The sequence below is a fragment of the Phycodurus eques genome, chromosome 9, assembly GCF_024500275.1.
Source record: "Phycodurus eques isolate BA_2022a chromosome 9, UOR_Pequ_1.1, whole genome shotgun sequence".
NCBI classification, from domain to species: Eukaryota; Metazoa; Chordata; class Actinopteri; order Syngnathiformes; family Syngnathidae; genus Phycodurus; species Phycodurus eques.
The window spans coordinates 21,760,822-21,780,450 of NC_084533.1; the positions used below are offsets into that span (position 1 = coordinate 21,760,822).

At 40.7% G+C, this 19,629-nt stretch overlaps 2 protein-coding genes across 2 annotated transcripts; one reads left to right on the top strand and one right to left on the bottom strand.

Moving 5' to 3' along the window:
- The first annotated feature begins 1,256 nt into the window (after positions 1–1,256).
- Positions 1,257–10,107, top strand: fosl1a (FOS like 1, AP-1 transcription factor subunit a). The gene is made up of 4 exons (XM_061686372.1): positions 1,257–1,708; positions 2,750–3,025; positions 6,550–6,657; positions 7,524–10,107. The coding sequence occupies exons 1-4, from the start codon at positions 1,604–1,606 to the stop codon at positions 8,043–8,045; spliced, it is 1,011 nt and encodes a 336-aa protein (XP_061542356.1). The 5' UTR covers positions 1,257–1,603; the 3' UTR covers positions 8,046–10,107.
- A 771-nt stretch (positions 10,108–10,878) lies between these two features.
- ccdc85b (coiled-coil domain containing 85B) lies at positions 10,879–19,019 on the bottom strand. The gene is made up of 2 exons (XM_061686530.1): positions 18,360–19,019; positions 10,879–17,608 (listed from the first exon to the last, which is right to left on the bottom strand). The coding sequence occupies exon 2, from the start codon at positions 17,587–17,589 to the stop codon at positions 16,987–16,989; it is 603 nt and encodes a 200-aa protein (XP_061542514.1). The 5' UTR covers positions 17,590–17,608; positions 18,360–19,019; the 3' UTR covers positions 10,879–16,986.
- Positions 19,020–19,629: the final 610 nt, after the last annotated feature.

Consider the following 19,629-nt stretch of genomic DNA (forward strand, 5'->3'; position numbering starts at 1 on the left):
AAAAAATCACTGAATAAGGATAGCGATGTAATACGGCAGCTTTTGTGGCAACAGGATGACTCATCTCTACAGGTGTGTGTGCGCATTTATATGGTTTGTCAAGAGAGAGTGACTCTCTAAAAAAAAAAAAAGCCTCCACACCCTCTATCCTGAGTTTCATAATTGTCCCGGTATGCAACCTCCACATTATCACAGCGTGATAAAAAATGATACTTAATAAATGATGCATCTCTGCATTATAACCACACAATTCCACCCCTCTATTGTGCTGTGTTAAATATTTAATTATGTCTTTAGGGCATCAGTGTTGCAACAGTTTACCTTATGAAACATGTCTTTGCTAGTGTAGTTTTAGCACATTGGAATAAGCCCATTACTATATTTTTTAATGGTTTAGCTTTATTGTTTTATTGTTTTGAAATTATGCTCTGTTCAAATGTCTTATGTTCGATTTGTATGTAAAGCACTTTGTTTCAGCTGTGGTTGTACTGAAAGGGGGTTAGAGATAAAGGGGCCGTATAAGTAAAATTGAGTTGAGCTGAGTCGAATAGAATACAACAAAACAAAGCAGATAACACATTCATACAATAGCGATAAATGGCAAAGTTGAAAAGACCCACGACCTGCAAGTGTCAAAATTGTAAAAAAATAAATAAATAAATACAATTGTAGAATTACACAACTGAACTTTTTGTTGAACTGTTTAATATGTCATATTTTATGTAATAATAATAATAAAAAATGTTTATGAACCACTTTTTTTTAGAAAGCCGAAAAATAAATACATAAATAAATCAATATTCGGTGGTTTCTTCCATTCCGATTCGGCACGAGAAGGAGAGTGGTGGTGGAGGAAGTCTTTGAGGTAGGACAGAGCCAGGTTATTGGAGGGCTTTTTCGGTAAATGTATGACTATACATATACATAAACACTAGAAATATGGTATATTGTACATGAACTGTTTCAGTTACTCACCCAAAACTAAAACTTACTCACTGACAGAGTAAGTTTTTTTTCCCACACTGTTAATATACTAATTTCAGACAGAACTATGCATAACTAGACACGAAAATGCATTAATGGCGGTCTCTGTGGCCGTGAGGGAAATTAACGAAGGCGCCTTCAAGTATCGCGGCTGTAGGAAATTCTCACCATATTAGGCAAATGACGTCACGTCACGTGTGAGTTCCGCGAGAGATTCCAGACCGCACGTTTTCCCGTAAACGGGGAGGGGCGTGGCGAAACTAAAGTGCCGCTTTAAGAGTTTACAACGACTCAATCATCTGCAGACTATGATTTCTAGGTGAGTGACTAAGCAGCATATGACACACAGACAATAGTTTCTAGACGTTTAAAGACCACAGGAGAAAAAAATAAGACGTTTATTGCTTCTTCTCCACCCCTCGGATTCGTCGCTGCTTGGACTCGACCGACTTGCCTCCCCTCCATAGAGTGGCTTCGCTGTCACTTTGAATCTGAAAGTTGCTTTTTTGAAACCTCGCGCGGACACTATCATCTCCAGCTAGCCTGGGAACAATTTGATTTGTAAAAAAAAAAAAAATATATATATATATATATATATATATATATATCAACAGAAAGGATGTACCGAGGTCACGGCAGAGGCAACCCGGCGTACGCGGGAGGCGCTTCTGGGTCAAATGCTGCTTCCCTGGAAAGCACCACTACTTCCGCTACACAAGAGCAGGTAGGCTTATGCCTATATGGTATCTTTGTTCATCTATGCCAACACCGTTAATGACAGGCAACACAATGCTCCTTCACTAGATTGCAAAAGGTACATAATTAACCCGTTTAACTAAGTTGAAGAGAGTTGAGGAGCTTCATCGAGACAAAAGTAGTGCTTAACTGCCTCCTTGTGGTAGGCAATCATCAACCTTTTCTTTTTGGGTGGGGGAATCAAATACTAGCAGATTTTCGCTATTTGTGACACGACAAGGTCAGTATTTCCGCTAGTAGGCCGGTACACTGTATCCACTTTTTGTGACATTTTTGTTTGGCAGTGGTGGGGCCAAATACAGTCTTCCATGCAGTTTTACGAACAAATGCTCATAATAGGGTTGAAAAGTGGTGGAAATGTTTTGTTAAATTTCTCGAAAGTTACGACTAAGTTTCCATGGGAATTTAAGATGGGGAATTTTGGTGGTATAACCAATTGGAAACTCTCCAATTTATGAATTTATGGGAATTAACTGGGAATGGAGGGTCATTTAATGGAAAGGTATTATATTCACGCATACATATAAACATTTTGTTTTGTCATAAGCAGACATGCATTCAAAATAAATAGCTCTCGTTGCCCACATGCGAGGGTATTACGGTATGTCAAATTCTATTTTTTTTCCTTCAATTTATTCACGCAAATCTGAAGCTTACTCAGACCTCATATATTGGCTTGCTACGAGACAAGACTATGGCCTGACTAAATGAAGCTCCTCACCTCACTTCAACATAGCTCCTAGGCATCAAGATGCCACCAGATGGCACCAAAGCAATACTTTTATATTAGACATGGGTTTGGCCTGAGCACAAATGCAGGGAATCGATGAGTTTTCCAGCAAATATCAGATAGGTTTGCCCCAAAACTCTGCAAATTGGCAAATTCACAAATGCCAAAACGCAAATATGTGGGGCTTTACTGTACTGTACTTATAATTTTCATTAATTTCTTACTGATATGAAGAAGGATCCCTGATTCAGGTCCACTAACTCCATCCCGTTTTGACAGAAATTCACTATGGCCGGCTCCAGCCAGTTCGTGCCCAGCCTCAACGCCATCACGACCAACCAGGACCTCCAGTGGCTGGTCCAGCCCTCCCTCGTGCATCCGCCGGGTCCTTCTCGATCCCCGGTGCCTCCTTACCCGTCCCTCTCGAGGACTCGCCCGCAGGGTCCGCCGCCACCTCCTCCGCCGTCATCCCATTCCTACTTCATCAGGCCGGGCGTCATCAGAGCGGGCGCAAACTCGGTCACGGGGTCGACGCGGCGGAGGAACGACGAACACGTAAGGCGAAAATATTTATGATGAAATGTGCGTCAATTTTGCAGAAAATTAGTCAACTGTGGATCAGTCTGTGTCAAAAGTAGTGTGTAATATCCTGTGACACTCACACTTACACATCTGCGCTGTCCCAATTGGACTTGCACAACAGATATGTGCAGACAGAACCTGATGAATTTAGATTTTTATTTATTTATTTTTTTGATGGGCAAGCGCACACCGTTTATTTATTTCCTCCCTAGTTTACTTTGAGACAATATTGACCGATTCAGACGATCCCTTGTGATAAACAAACATTGATAGCAGAGTTGCACATAAAAAAATTTAAACGCACCATCATAATGACCTGATTGAGCAGTTGAACCCCCTCTGCAATGGGAAGTAACAAAGTACAAATACTTTGTCACCGTACTGTAGTAGATTTTGACGTCATCTGTACTTTACTTGAGTATTTATATTTCTTATGACTTTTTAGTTTGAAGACAGATACTTTCAACTGCTTACGTTGCCCAAATAAGCTTGTTACTTTTTTTTCAACCTCCGCGGATGATGACACAACGTTAATAAAAAGACAACAACAACTAGAGAACTAGAGTGAGTATGTCTGTGTAGCCTTGTCAGTCATCTGGTAATCCAGCAAATGTTAAATCGAGGCAATTGCACGGAAACAAACAAGAGTTGCCTTTATTCAACATTTGCGGATAAATAGAGAGATGAAACGTCAACCCTGGTAGGGAACTCGGTTGGCTGATCGAGATCAAGCATTTTTGTGTATTTTAAAAAGCGCTATATGAATAAAATGTTACAAATGTTATTATAAGGGGATAAAAAATAGCCATAGGAGCGACAAGGAGGAACAGGGAGCATTAAAGAATTTGACACGAGTTATTGACAAAACTCAAATATCTGTTGCATGAAATTATCCAGAGAGAAGTTTTTTTTTCATTGTGCCAAGTTATCAAAATGAGTATTGTATAGAGGCGCGTCAAAGCAAGTTTATTTGTAGAGCACAAGGCAGTTGAAAGTACTTTACAGTTACACAAAATGACAAGAAAGAAAATAGAATCATACCATAAAACATTATCCATCCATCCATTTTCTGAGCCGCTTCTCCTCACTAGGGTCGCGGGCGTGCTGGAGCCTACCCCAGCTGTCATCGGGCAGGAGGCGGGGTACACCCTGAACTGGTTGCCAGCCAATCGCAGGGCACATACAAACAAACAACCATTTGCACTCACAGTCACACCTACGGGCAATTTTTTTAGAGTCTCCAATTTATGCGTGTTTTTGGGATGTGGGAGGAAACCGGAGTGCCCGGAGAAAACCCACGCAGGCACGGGGAGAACATGCAAACTCCACACAGGCGGGGCCGGGGATTGAACCCGGGTCCTCAGAACTGTGAGGCCGACGCTCTAACCAGTCCTCACCGTGCCGCCCCATAAAACATTAAAATAATCATAAATTAATTCAATTAAAAGGGGGGGGCGTGCAGGTAAAAATACTTTCAGTTGTCATTCCGGTACTGATTCAACTCGTTTTTAAGTAAAACTAAAAAAGTACAGACTCTTAAATATACTTCAGTATGAAAGTAAAGATTTGACTGTAAAGTGAGCCACTGAGAACGAATTTATAATTTATAATATGATTTAAAAATCAAGTGCAGAAATGAGTCTAGAAAAGACAGTTTTCTGAGGAATACCAGTCTGAATCAAGGTTTAGTTCCATTTTTGACTTATAGGGGGCAGTACTTTATTGCACTCAACTCTTTTCATTGTAGCCATTACATTTTAAAGCAATCCCCTATAAAATGACAAAAATGGAGCTAGCCCAGTCTAGTTCTCAGTTGTTCACTTTACAGTAACAATACATTTTTACTATTTCAGTGGCTGCACTGTTTTATGTGTACCACTCCCCCAAGAGTTGAATTCTGTACTTCTACTTTTATTACAAAATCATTTGTACTTCTATAAGTATAGAGTGTGCGTACCTTTGCCCCCCCGACTGCCACATTTATTTTCTAGTAGTGTAAATTGCACAGGAAGTGGACTCGTAGGTGACTCACCGCTGGGCTCGCAAGTCACGTAGCGTGACTCACACCTGAGTCACCGTTCAGGTCTGAGGATGACTCATCAGTCATTTAAAAGGGCGGGAAATAGAAGAACGACGAAGCAGAAAGTTCTTCAATATGCTGCGAGTGCTGGATGGTCCTAGTTTGGGTGCAGCGCAGACACAAAAGCACGCTCATTTGAAACCTTTTTCTGCCATGACTCATAAATTAGGTTGTCAGTTTTTGTTTTTCTCCTGGGTCATGATGACCTGATGACATGATGAATTTTATTTGTACTACTGCCTGCTTGTAACTTTCACATTTTAAATCATTTTTCGTCACAATGAGACATGACTCACTCTAACCCCAGAAAACTAGTAGTACACAAGATAGATAGATAGACAGACAGACAGGTTAGTTATTTGCCTATCATTTGGGCATATTTAAGTTTATTGTGATACTTCACATGAATGAATTGTCTTTTTAGGGGCAGTGTTTCTCCACCTTTTTTTGAACCAAGGCACATAGTTTACATTAAAAACAATCTCAGGCACACCGGCAAACCAAAATGTCGCTTAAAGTGGATACACAGGTTAATTATGTACCTTGTGCCATCTCGGGGAGGAGCATTTAATTGCTCGGCCGGTCACTGTATGTTACTGGTATATATAGTTAAACAAAGAGATTATTTTTAATAAATGGATCATATTTTTTGGACCAATTCATTGAAATTGCATAATTTACCACGGCACAGTGGCTGGAAAACACTTTACTAGATAGACAGATGGGTGATGCTAAAATGAGAAACATGTTTGTCTAGGCCATCTCATTTGGGTGTAGAACGGCGGCAAAGTTTGCTTAAGCTGCAAATATCATTACATTTTTAAATACTATGTAGATACCGAACCCTGCCGCAAAAAGCAAAAATCCATTAACTCATTCATTGACAGACTTGGAATCCATGAATGCCCAACTAAAAAGGTTTGTCTTTGCCTGAAGATGCCACAAGGTGGCAGCTATTGTACAGGACTATGGTCTTGACTAAATGAAGGTCTTCCCTCACGTGGCGGCTGTGGCTCAGTTGGTAGAGCGGGTCATCCAGGGATTCAGTGGGCCTGGCAACACCCTGCATGGCAGCAGCTGCTCTTTGGTGTATGAATGTGTGTGTAAATGGGTGAATATGAGCCTCAGTAAAGCACTTTGAGCACTGTGATGGTGTGGATAAAGTGTCTATACAAGTGCACTCCATTACTAGGCTACAAAATGGCGCCAAAGTAATTATTTTGTATCAGACAGGGCTTTGGCCTGAGCACCAAAACAGCGAATAACAAGTTCAAGTGTTGAACTAGTGAGCATCATCCATTTCAGGGCATCCATTGAGTTGAAGTTAGCAAATTTGGTTTTAACTTTTGATGGAATTATTAATGCAGGTAAGTGTACTAATTTTGTACTACTAATTTATACTTGCTCTTGTTTACAGTTGTCTCATGAGGAGCTGGACAGACGGAGAATAAGGAGAGAGCGCAACAAACTGGCAGCGGCCAAATGTCGCAATCGCCGTCGGGAACTGACGGATACGCTGCAAAACGTGAGTATCCATTTTCTGAAAGAAAGGTAAAAGTGCTTATTTCCAACACAGTCCTTTTGTGGATGCCAGTTGACCTTGATTTAAAACCATAACGTCCATAGAAAATAAAATCAGAATCAAATAATAACATTTGAACATTCTTAGCTGTTATCCATCTATGGCCTGACTAAATGAAAATCCTCTCCTCCCTAATAGGTGAATTTGAGAATGCCAAACCGCGAATCTGCAGGGGTGCACTGTACTCTCTGTTTTTGTGCTCAGGCCAAAGCCCTGTCTAATATAAGAATAAGTATTGCTATGGCACCATCTTCCTGTTAAGAAACTATGTTGCAGTGAGATGAGGAGTTTCATATGGACAGGCACCAGCCCTATCTAATAGGAAAGTAGCACTTTGCCACCATCTTGTGGCGTCATTTGGCCATTACAGTGTGCCTTACGATATGAGTGACATTTGTGATATTTGAACATAAACAGTAAAACAAAACATGTTTGTAGACAGACCTTATAACAATAGTGACAGACATATTTTCTTTACCCTCCGCAAAAAATTACTCCTATTACTGCAATTCACTGAGTCACTTCAAGTAGTTGAGTGAAACTCTTCTTTGTTTGCATAACTGTTTTATACTGCCGCCTGGTGGCCAAGTCACGCACACAAGAAGGACCTGCAATAAATGAATCAAACTGTTATGTCATTACTATATGGGATTACAAAGTAAAATATTACAGAGCGCCATTTTTCTATATTCCAAAACACAACACTGTAATCGGAATTGTATGATTTCAAGAGCATTCGAATGTATATTGGGCTCAATCAGGCCTTAAATCCTAATCGAAGTCCACGGTTGTTGTTTCGTGTGCTTTAGGAGACAGAGCAGCTCGAGGATGAAAAGTCCCGTTTACAAAAGGAGATAGCAGAGTTGCAAAAGCAGAAAGAGAAGCTGGAGCTGGTCTTCGAGGCTCACCGTCCAATCTGTAAAATCCAAGACTCCGACTCGGATTCCGAGGCCAACGCCACGCTCTCGTCCTTGGCGGGCATCAAGATGGAGCCCAAGGACTACAGTGCGCCCGGACCCTCGCGTGCGAAGCAGCCAGCAAAGGTGGAAAAGGCCAAACCCAAGATCACCATCCCCACCAAGACATCACCGTCATCCTCCTCGTTAACCCTCGCAGTCAGTCAAGAGTCCGAGTCCCTGCACACACCCATCCTGACGTCCACTCCCTCCTTCACCCCCTTCACGGCCAGCATGATTTTCACGTACCCCTCGGCCCCCGTGGACGCCTCCCACCAGGCCCCGCAGCCTTGCGGTGTGGCGCACCGGCGCAGTAGCAGCAGCGGCGACCAATCGGATCACTCCTTGCACTCTCCCACCATCCTCACACTGTGACTGGCGACGTGATTGGAACTGACCATTTCAAAATGAGTTTCAATTAATTGTTTTTGTCAGGTTTATTTTTTTTGGGGGGGGGGGGGGGGGTGGAAAAGGCCCAATGAGGAATTTTTAATTTTTTTTTTCAAGGACCACCGCATAATCCTAACCTCAATTTAACATAACTACCAATGCCATAGGAATTAAAAATTTGCCCGTTTTTGAGAAGTCATCAATGACGATAACAATAACATATTTTTAAAGAGAAAAACAAAATTCTATTCTTATGAGAATAAAGTCGGAGTTTTCGTGGGGAAAGAGAGTCATATTTTAACAAGTGAGTTTGAAAAACTACTTTTCTCATATCAAAATACGACACCGTTTTATTTCTGAAAAGATGCCTTATTGTCTAAAAATAGGACTGTATTCTAAAAATTTTTTTCTTTATTATTAAAAAAGGACTATATTCCCACTATTGTACCTTTTTAAGAATAAAAGCTGGATTGTTATGAAAATGAAATTTCCTTTTGTAAAAGAAAAAAGTCTTAATCTTTACAAGAACAAAGACCTATTATCTCAGGATACAAAGTTGTAATCTTACGTGAATAAAGTCATATTTTTCCAAGAAAAAGCTGCAATATAATGAAATTTAAATCAAAGTTTAACAGGGAATAAAATCATATTTTAACGTGTGTTTAAAAAAAATACAACTTCATTTGAACCGTAACATAACAACTTTTATTCTAGGAAAGATGCCTTTATTCTCTAAAAAATAGGACTATATTCCGCCAAAATATGCCTTTAGTTTAAAAAAAAAAAAAAGTAGGATAAAAGAACAAAAAGTTGTAATGTTACGGAAATAAAGTTGTATTTTTTTCAAGATAAAGTAGTACTCTTTGCAAAAAACAAAGACGGATTTTGTCTGGCTAAGAAGTCGTAACCCTACGGGGATAAAGTATTTTTCGAATATAAACTTGCCGTATTATGATATTAGAATCAAAGTTTAACAACCAAAGAGAGCCATATTTTAACAAGTGAATTTAAAAAAAATACAACTTTTCTATAATCAAAATATGTCTTTTATTTTGGACAAGGTTTGTTTCCCCCCCCCCCAAAAAACTAACAAAGAACGACTTTATTCATTTTGGGATGCCATATTTAAGTGATGGGCGGCACGGCGGACGAATGGTTAGCACATCCGCCTCACAGTTCTGATGACCGGGGTTCAAATCCCGGCCCCGCCTGTGTGGAGTTTGCATGTTGTCCCCGTGCCTGCGTGGGTTTTCTCCGGGTACTCCGGTTTCCTCCCATATTCCCAAAACATGCAGGGTAGGTTAAATGAAGACTCTAAATTGCCCGTAGGTGTGAATGTGAGTGCGCATGGTTGTTTGTTTTTATGTGCCCTGCGATTGGCTAGCGACCAGTTCAGGGTGTACCCCGCCTCCTGCCTGAAGATAGCTGGGATAGGCTCCAGCACTCCCCGACCCTTGTGAGGGTAAGCGGCTCAGAAAATGGATGGAACCCACACTGCCTGTACCCAAATAGGTCAAATGTAGTACTACACCATCAGTGACTTACAACATAATTTCTGTCAAATTATTTCGCTGACCCCCAAACCACGGCTCGCAGACCACCAGGGTCCCTTCGATGCCAGTTTGAGAACCGCTGCTCTACTCGGTTGGCATTGTCACAATCCACTTATTACGCTTTTACTTTATGGAGGTTTTCTTACCTACATACTTTATACCTCTCCTTTTTTAAGTGGCACAATTGTGTTGAAGATGAACAATGCATGGAGAGTATTTTATCTACGTATATTTTGGTAATTGAATGTAAGATTGCATTTAATGACAATGTTGCATCACGGCATGTAACATTTTTATGGATGGGAAAGTTGTCCTTAGCTATATTTTAAAAAAAATATTTGACAATTTATTGACCACTAAGGCTGGGCCGTAGGAGTTGATAGCGAGCATATTTATTTGTGAGAGGGTAATATATTTTTGATAATGGGTGGGCAGTGCCTTACTTTTCAGCTTTTAGCACAGCAGTGTTTCAGAGACAATAAAGAAAGACAACTTTCACAACTGTTCAAAGGCTTCTGGTGTCGTACTTTTGCATTTCTAATACAGTATGTTGCTTTCCTCATTTGAAAGAGTTTGGATTTTAGCAACAGCGTTCGGAAGGATTCAGTGCAGTTCTTCAAAAATACTGGTGCTCCCTAGTCATTTGACTAGTGCACAGTAATGTCATACCATAGTAGAAAAAAAACAGATTAAAAAATAATTGTACTAGTGCACTGAATTGCCTTACTAGTGTGGAAAAACGAGTGTCGTAGGACACGAGCAAGGATATGGAATAAGTGCTCGAAGGGCTTTGATAAAGCTCAAGGTCCATGTACACTATTTGTCCTCACTAGTAGGATAACTTTGGCATATTAGTAGAACGACATGTTACTAGTGAGGCAAAAAAAATGACAATTAATAACTAGTATTACTATGACATTATAAAATTCTACTACTCTAGTTAGCGTCTCGCACTTCACTAACACTGTGAGACAGTTTATTTTGATCACATTACAGATATAAAAAAAAAAACAAATAACATAAAATATCTATCAAGGAATTTTGTTTTAAATGCCAATCTCTAATTCAACTGCAAAAATCGACAGACTCACAATAATATAGTAGAGGGATCCTTGGTTTATGATTTATTTAGTACAAACAATGTATCTTTGTTCAACCACCGGTGTCTATGCCAGCGCCATATAGTGACCGGCGCAGTGAAATGTCCTTCCACCAGAGAGCAGAAGGTCCAATGAACCTGTGTATCATACAACCTTTGTTCAATATAACGGGATCACTTTTCACGCTCACTTGTGAGTAAAGTGAGATGAAGATCATGCAAGGCCTTCTCTGCTGGCCTAAATCATCAGAAGCACTGACCTACATTTACAACATCAATTCTAATATTTTTTGCCTGACATTGTATTCATTCATTCATTCACAACAGTCCATTCTTTTCATTATTAGCGTTTCTCTGGGCTTCACTGCTTCCTCATGTGTGTGTCACAACGGAATTTAAACTATGTCATTTTACAACGGGGCCTGCTTCTTTAACCAATCAAATTTCAAATTCGTCCTCACTCAATGACATCAACGTGTTTTCGGTCATCTGATTGGTTGGCCAGAGAAAAACTTGTTGCCGCCAACTTCAACTGGCAAAACAAGTCGGGGGGCAGGTCTCATGGTGTGCCCGGAGAGCCTTCTCATGTCAATTACTGAATAAATGTTACAGGAAATACTGCTTTATAATAATATACGTTATGATTTTGGATAAATGTTAACGTCCACTCTCGTACGGCTCGTCCTCTGCTTCCGGAAATGGAAGTGACTCACTTGCTGTACATGCTTGTCTCTGAGGGCAACGGCTTGCTATGCTCAAAGTGGGTTAGCGACACAGATAAGGGACAGATGGCGAGCTGGAGGGGAGAATTCAGTGTGTGTCTGCACCGTGCTGTCAAATGAAGCCTGTGCGGCCCATACCAATGACTAAACAACGGGACTGCGTTAGACACTGCAACGTGTCAGGAATCCCCCCTTACTAGCTACTTGCTGGCTAGTATGGGGCCCCAATAGGTGGCTGATATTGGTCCAAATCAACGACACGAAATGGAACCCGCGTAGAAAAACGTGTCTGGAATTCCCCTCATAGGGGCCCTACTAGGCACTGTTGGCAGCTGGCTGGCTAGTAAGGGGTTCCGAAAGATGGCTGATATTGGTCCATATCAACAACATAACTGGAAAGCCTCATAGACACTGCAATGACACGCCGGGATTCGGGGAGCTCCCGAAAAGGACCCCCTTACAAGCACTGTCGTCTTCTAATGTTACAAAATACAAATACTTTTCACCTATTTGTACTTTTTCGTTATGTCTATTTCTGGCAACTTAACCTCTTTCTCTACCACATTTTCCCATTTAAAAGGTATACTTTTATTCCAATACATTTCCCTGAAACTATCTTTGTTACTACAAAATAAAATCGGAAGAAATTGTTGATTGACGAGATGCCTGAACCATGGAGCACAAAAACAGAAGAATTGTCTGGCACACAATTTTCCAACCGGCAAGGTCAAGCGTCTTTCCATTGCTTCTGGGTGATACGCTTTATTGCAATGATTCTCAAATGGTGACACGTGGGCTCCCTCTCGTGCTATGCAAAAGAATCACTAAATTAAATCGTCAAACTGTGCTTAATGTTACAGAGGCTGACATTTTTGTTTTAATCCAGTACAGTACAATTGTTAATTATAGTTCTGTTGTATTTAACTTTGAAATATAATGCATTTGCATTCAATCTTTTAGAGCTGTTTGTTTTGGTATATTTTTTTCAAAACTGTGCAATACATTTTAATTGAATCATTATTTAAGTAGTTTATTTTCCTATATCTAAGCGCAGAGTTACAGTAGCTTACAATAATACACTTTTTAGGAATAAAACCTAATTTTTGTTGAACACGTAGGCCTACTACCTACTGTAGTTTAATGTTGGTCATTATGATGGTATTTGGAGAACCAAATATTTTTTTAGGGGGTACTTGGTGTAATAAGTTTAAGAAACACTGCCGACATATTCAAAACTATAACTGCTCACTGTCTTTTCAATACTTCTTTTTATTTTACTTCCAATCATTTAATATCAGGTAATTACTATTTTAAGTACAACAAATGTCAGGTATGTTTGGACTTACAACAAGGTGACTTCTACCAAAGTTATTTTCTGTCAAGGTACTGCACTTTTACCCAAGACTTATGGTAATTGGGAATGTGTATCTATTGGTTTATTTCTAGTTACTTATACTATACTATTGTAAGTTTGCCTTCTGTGATTGTAATTAAGTTATTTGTGATCTATGGTCTTTCTTGCCGGGGGGAAAAGGTCAACACAGCACACGTGCACAAATCAATCGTGTCAGTCAGTCAGTGCGCCACTGCGCTTCGTGTACTTGGGTGTATCGCACAAAGAAAGGACAGCGCAGTGGCGAGTGTCATAGCACTGTATTGAAAGCTCTTCAATGCACAATGAGCACACAGCCCACCAATAAAACAGCTAAATCCTGTGCATCGCCCGTGGGATCTTTCAACTAAAATGGTCGGCAATGCCGGGTAATACATAGAAATCAAGAGAAAAGTAGGGTTCAAAGATATACAGTGTGTACTCACAAAAAGCTAGGGATATTCGGCATTCGGGTGAAAGTTCCTATGCCTTTCTGTAACCGTTGCCGTCTCTCTGTTGCACTATACATTTTAAGAAGCTATGAGAATGTCACAAAGTGTCATCAGCAGGTCTCAACAGAGTGACTGGAAGAATCACAGAAAGGCCTACAACCAGTGTTGCTAACTCCTCAGTGAGGAAAGTAGCTGTTGGCTGTCCTAAAAGTCGCTAGATTATGTCATAGCCTCATTTGCACAATTGATTGCAATGGACGCCGTAGCAAAGAGGAAAAACGTTGGAGAGATAAAGTGAGTTTAAAAAATGCTAAGTAGGATTAGATCTGCAAATGAACTTGGTTCTTAGTTTCCTTTCCATTCAAATGTTGTTCTGTATTGGTAAATGTTAGATGATCAAATTTGATGAAAAGACTGGAGGGTTGTGACATTCCGCATCCAGCCGAATATATTGACTGAACTAACATGAACGATAACATGACCGATAACGGGATTGGAACCAAGTTGCAGTTCTGAGCCATATTTTCTTTTAATTCTTTTTTTTTTTTTTTAATGGCCGTGTGTTTCACACAGATGCAAACACAAGCTCCTCCTCCTGTTACTCCACTGTCTGGGACTGCTCCGCCAGGCTACTGTGAACCTGACCGCCCGTGAGTGCGTTGCAGTGGCGGAGGGGCTCACGGCAGCATCTGCTGCTCGTTGTAGGACCTCAACTGCAGAGTGATATACAGTCGTACGCTTTAACGTCTCCAAAACATTCGAAAAAGTCGCTACTTGCTTTTGAGAGAAAAAGTCACTAAGAGGAGTTGGAAAGTTGCCAGATTTTGCAACAAAAGTTGCTAAATTGGCAACACTGCATACAACCTTAGTAATAAAACAAAACTAACAAAAAAATAACCTTGGGCATGCAAAATTTAGAGGTCACACAAATTTAAATAAATAAAAACTTATTTTTCTTTACTCTGAATTTATTTTAACATGAACACAATATTTTTTACCTGAATTTATTTAAAATTTTAAAATGTTTTTGTTTTCTTCTGTCACTCAGAATTTATTTTAACATTGACAAAAGTTTTTTAAAAGTACGAAATAATTCTAACATGACAAAAGAAAAAACAAATCATTTTTAAAATGTTACATAAATTCATGGTTAAATTGTTACTCTAAATGTATTTTGAATATATTTTAACATGACTTTAATTTGATTATAACACTGACATTGTTTCTACTGAGTTTTACTTTGACAAAAAAAAATTGTAACTATAAATTGATATTAACATTGACAAAAAATAATATGAATTTGTTTAAATTGATAAAAAAATGGACAGAAAAAAAAAATCAGTGCTAGATAACGGTTTTTTAAATTCAGTTTGATTGCAACATATAAACCTTTCAAAACAAAAGTACGGCAATAGGTCATAGTGTATTTGGCGTTAATCCTGAAATTTCGCCCCAAAATCCCCAACATTTTGTGAGTAGTGTAAACTATCCTTAATGTTACAATGTACTGTAAATACAAAGCATACAGAAAGATGCAACTCAAAGTCTGTGCTGTGTGTTAAGTGAACATCAACAACAACTCAGTCAAAAAACAGTAGAAAGATGAAGCCAAAGCATTCGAACTTCTTCCAGTTTGATACAAAGACTTTCCAGTTGGATTTTTTTTATTTTTTTTAAGTGTTCACTTGAGTTCTGAGTGAGGTCCGAGGACATCTATCGCTCGCTCGTCTTTCTGCGTGCCTCCTGTAAAACCTGAAGGGCCGTCACCTCAGACTGCTTGACAAACGATGGCCACGCTCATTGTATGGCACTCGCATCCTGGTCCTGAGGTGGACAGCGCATAAAATAGGACACATTGTTGGTCGCAAATGGCGAATTTTCACTCCCTCAAACTCCACTTCAGTGTTGTTGGGATTCCATGTACTAAATATGGCTCAAAACTGGATTGAAATTGATCTTTAGACCAACCGTAACGCTGTCCAGTGCAATAGAAAAAAAAAGGCTCTTTTTTTTTCTACCAGTGTAGGCTAGTCCAGTGTAGGGTTGCAAAACTCCAGGAAAGGGTGGAAACTTTTCAACAGGAAATTTATGGGAATAAACCACAAAATTAACTAAATTGAAAGTTGGCGCTTAATAGGTAACTTAAAAATAGGTGTAGTTTATATTTGAGCATAACCCTAAAGAAAAAGAAAAACTAGATTTCATGCAAGTAAGTATGGCAAGAAGAATATGCCGCCGGTTGAGTGAAGTAAAAAAAAAAAAATAAATAAAAAAAAAAATAAAAATAATCAATGGTGTGATTAAGGTACTGTAATGCCCTTGAATGTGGACAAAGACAGCCACTGTACCTATTTTGCATGGATGTCTGCTCACGATAAAACAATATTTATATGAGATACCTTGCAAGTAAATTACCCTCAATTCCCATAAATTCCCATGGAATGTTTCCAATTTGGAATGTTCCTAAAATTCCACGTTAACTTCCAGAAACAAAAACTTACTGGAAAATTTCCACCCTTTTTGCAAGCCTAGTCCAGTGCATGAGATAGATTAATGCGACCCACTTTTTGGTCCCATTACTTTTTTCCCCCCTAAACAACAAACCACTGAAAAAGGATTTTGCAGAAGAGTCATTAGAAAAACTGTAAAATTGCTCTAAACCTACAGTATCAAGTGGCAAACATCTAGAAACGTCTGTGAAAAGTCCTGAAAATGTCAGCGATGTGGCACACAGCGAGTCTTGCAGCATACAAAAGGCTCACGTAGTTGAATGGAACAGCTTGGCTGTGTTCGGAATCACTTCCTATCCACTATAAAGCGCCCTATAGAGTCACTTCGCCATTTTGTAGTACTGGTCGATTGTATAGTGAATATAGGTTCTCCTACATAATGCCCTCAATGTAGCCCACAATGCATTTTGAAAAGTAGCGAAGACCTATTGGTCACTAGAAAAGCAATACAGTGAACCACCGCGAGACCACGTGATCATGTAGTACCACGTTATCGTGTAGTACCATGTTGTGCCACAACATGCCAGGCAGCACTGAGCTCTCCTGGGCGTAGACGGAGTGTAATTCATGTTGCCGTTTGTGTTTTGCCGATGTGCCATTTGTTTGAGGGTTTTTCATCATTTTGCTAATTCCCATTAGCCTGTCTATGGCGTTTCACATTATGTTAGCACGAAGCTGGCAGACTTTTGTCATTACAGTGGACCCCTATTCACCTATTCTCAGATTTTTTTGGGGGGGGGGCTATCCCACATTATTTGCAGAACCCCCCGCTTATTCCTAGTATTTTTTTTCTACATTCTCAGTTATTCATGTCTTTTGACCTGATCCCCCACTTCTTTTCATTTTTTTTCTGGGTCTAAAAATCCCATTTTACTGATTAGGGAATTAGTGAATGATTCCGAATTAATCACTCTTTTCGGACTCCCTAATTACTATTTCAAGATTTTGACTCTTTCGTGAACTATGTAGTTCACTATATAAGAATCCCTATTACGTATTTTCAGCGGGAATGATGAATGATTCCGAACGTAGTCGCTGGATTCGGAAACATTCGCTCATTACTAACCGCCTAATTCCCCGACACGGGGTTTTTAAGTGGAAGTTTTAAAAGATCTATCTAGGTCCATTACATAAAAATCTTTGTGATTAGGGAACGATTCCGACCACAGGCCTTGTGTCTAGCCCTCAGTGTCCAAATTCGAAGCCCTTGTTGACGCATCAGTCATCCGGCGAGCACACCAAGTGGAGCTGGTCCGGACTCCCCACGCTTCCCGTGCTCGAGCTCCCGTCCCCCAGGTCCCTGGCGACCATGCACGGCAGCGCCAGCTCGGTGGACCCCCCGGGGCTGGAGTCGCTCCGGCTGACGCACTCCTCCTCCAAGACCAGGCACAGCTCCTTGAGGTCCAGGTTCTCCTTGACCAGGCCGTCCTGGGTGCGCTCCAGCTCGGCCAGCTTCTTCAAGTAGCCGCCCAGGTCCTCCCGCATGACTTTGGCAGCGTGGTGGCCAAAATGCTGCCACTCACGTGCCAGCTTCTTCACCTTTAGCCGGTCGTCATCCAGGAAGCAGCACAGGTCCCGCAGCTCAACGTTCTCCTCCTGCAGGCGCTGGTTGATGACTTTGAGCTCCCGGATCTCCAGCAGGTGGCCCTGGAGCTGCTTGTTCACCTCCTTGATGAGACGCCCCCGCTGGATGAGGGCAGAGATCTTCTCCGACTCCTCCTTGCGCAGACGACTCAGCAGCTCTTCCTTGGAGCACGCCAGCAGGTCCTCGTCCGACATCTTCGACAGCTCTCGCGTCAGGATCTCCCCTTCGTTGCTCATCTTCTCCTCAAATTCAACCCTTTAATAACCAAGACAAAATAAGCCAAGTCAATTTTATTTGTAGGTATTATGGTAGGATTGATTTATTGACTGAGTATCAATGTTATGCATTCTAGCATGCACACAATCATGAACCCATGTTACTTAAACGACGGCATTCTGTGGCAAGCGGATTTACAGTACCAAAGTCAGACCAATGTCTTTCTGACTAGTAGTAATAACATTTTGAAGAGATGGAATTTTCATTCAAGATATCAGATATGTGCAACGTAATTTTGCCTCAGACAAATGACGTCATTTTTGCCATTCACGTGTATGTGGTTTTAAACTTAAAGTGTTAAGTAAGGAAATTCCAAGAATTTGGAAGTCTGCCTTTCTCCTCCCATTAGTGAAAGTGGGTGACCCTAGTATTTTGAACAACAATAGACCTGTATCAAATTCTTAAATCTCGTATGAGTAATCAGCTAAGGAAGTTTTTATACACCAATGATATTTTATTACCTTATCGATCACATTTCAGAAAAGAGTATCGCACTGTCACAGCTGCGCTGAAAGTGCGAGGCGACCTTTACATAGCGCTTGGCAAGAAACGACACTTTTTTTGTTGTTGTTTTTTTCAGCAGACTTTTGTGGGGCAAACCTATTCTCCCTTACCCAATGTGGGGGGGGGGGGGGGGGGGGGGGACAAAACAAAATAGTGACAGGGTGATTTTTTTTTTTTTTTTCAGTAAAAAACGAATGATCACAACAACCCCACAAAATCACTTTACCTGAGAAAATGTGAAAGTGCTGAGAGGATGCAATTGGTTCATAAACTGACCGCCCTCATCCAGTGTGTCTTCTGGGGGCAAACTTCACACCAGCACGGATTCATGTGACATTTGTGCTCAATTTTGTGCCTGTCGTTCAAAAAAATCTGTGGAAAAAGCACCCCCCTCACAAAAAAAAAAAGCAGCTGCAAAACAGGCCTCCAGGAGCAAGGGAACGGCCACTGTGCTTATCTCACCTTCACCAGATGATGAGAACGATGCTTGTTTTTAAGGTAGCAACAGCCTGCAAAATCTTTCGCCAGATCCACCGCCGTTTTTTTGGGTGTTTTTTGTTTTGTTTTTGTTTTTTAAAATCCAGCAGGCTACGATGCACAACACAGATGTTCGATGTTGTGTTTGTATCGCGGTGGTCGCCACTCGCTATCCAGATTGGACTCCGGGCTTGATGGACTCTCGCTCTCTGGGCTCTCCACTTCGGTGAGAAAGCAGCAGCTTCTTCTCACAAACGCCTCATTTTTAAGCGTGGAATGCACCAAAAAGTAGAAGGCTTTCAAAACGGTCCGTTTTCTTCAGCGTACCGCCACGGTTTGTGGCCATTATTGGGCTGGACATTGAGCACAACAATGTCCGCCTCCACAAGACACTTTCACGGTTGGGATTCTCCGCTAGCGGCTAATCGGCGTCAAATCTGCACGGAGTCACCGGAAATAGAAGGGCTGACATTTCAAAATAATGGACATGAACACAACCTACCTTTTGGGTAGAACAAATGTCTTACTCGGCTTAAACATTTATTCCTTATCCTTGACATCTATTTTACGGTCAATGTACTAGTAGCCTACACTCTTTGTCCTCACCAGTAAGACAGCAGTACACCAGTAATTCAGCGTGCTAGTAGAACGACTAGCTTTACTAGCAATGTTTTTCTACTACTAGTGCCACTTTGGCCAACTAGTACACAATTAAACCTTGGTAGTAAACAACCATGCTGCACTAGTAACATGATGAGGCACAAATAGTAGGCACGTGTCACACACTAGTGGAATCCTTATCAAGGATCTCAAACAAATGCTCAACTGCATGTTACTAGCAAGGTAGAACTGTGCACTAGTTGACAAATGTGTGCTACTAGTACTACAAGTGAAATCATACAATCTACTAGTTAACATCAAGTATTTCACTCGTGGTACGAGCAGTGTGCAGATGTCACCTAGTGCAGAGTTCCTCACTAGTAACATGTAGTTGTTCTACTAGTGCGCCCTAGTCATTC

Bases quoted from the DNA above. Each gene is read 5' to 3' on its own strand.
- fosl1a (XM_061686372.1), top strand. From the start codon at position 1,604: ATGTACCGAGGTCACGGCAGAGGCAACCCGGCGTACGCGGGAGGCGCT. The intron at 1,709-2,749 runs GTAGGCTTATGC...CCGTTTTGACAG, and splicing joins CTTCCGCTACACAAGAGCAG to AAATTCACTATGGCCGGCTC. The intron at 6,658-7,523 runs GTGAGTATCCAT...CGTGTGCTTTAG, and splicing joins TGACGGATACGCTGCAAAAC to GAGACAGAGCAGCTCGAGGA.
- ccdc85b (XM_061686530.1), bottom strand. From the start codon at position 17,589: ATGAGCAACGAAGGGGAGATCCTGACGCGAGAGCTGTCGAAGATGTCG.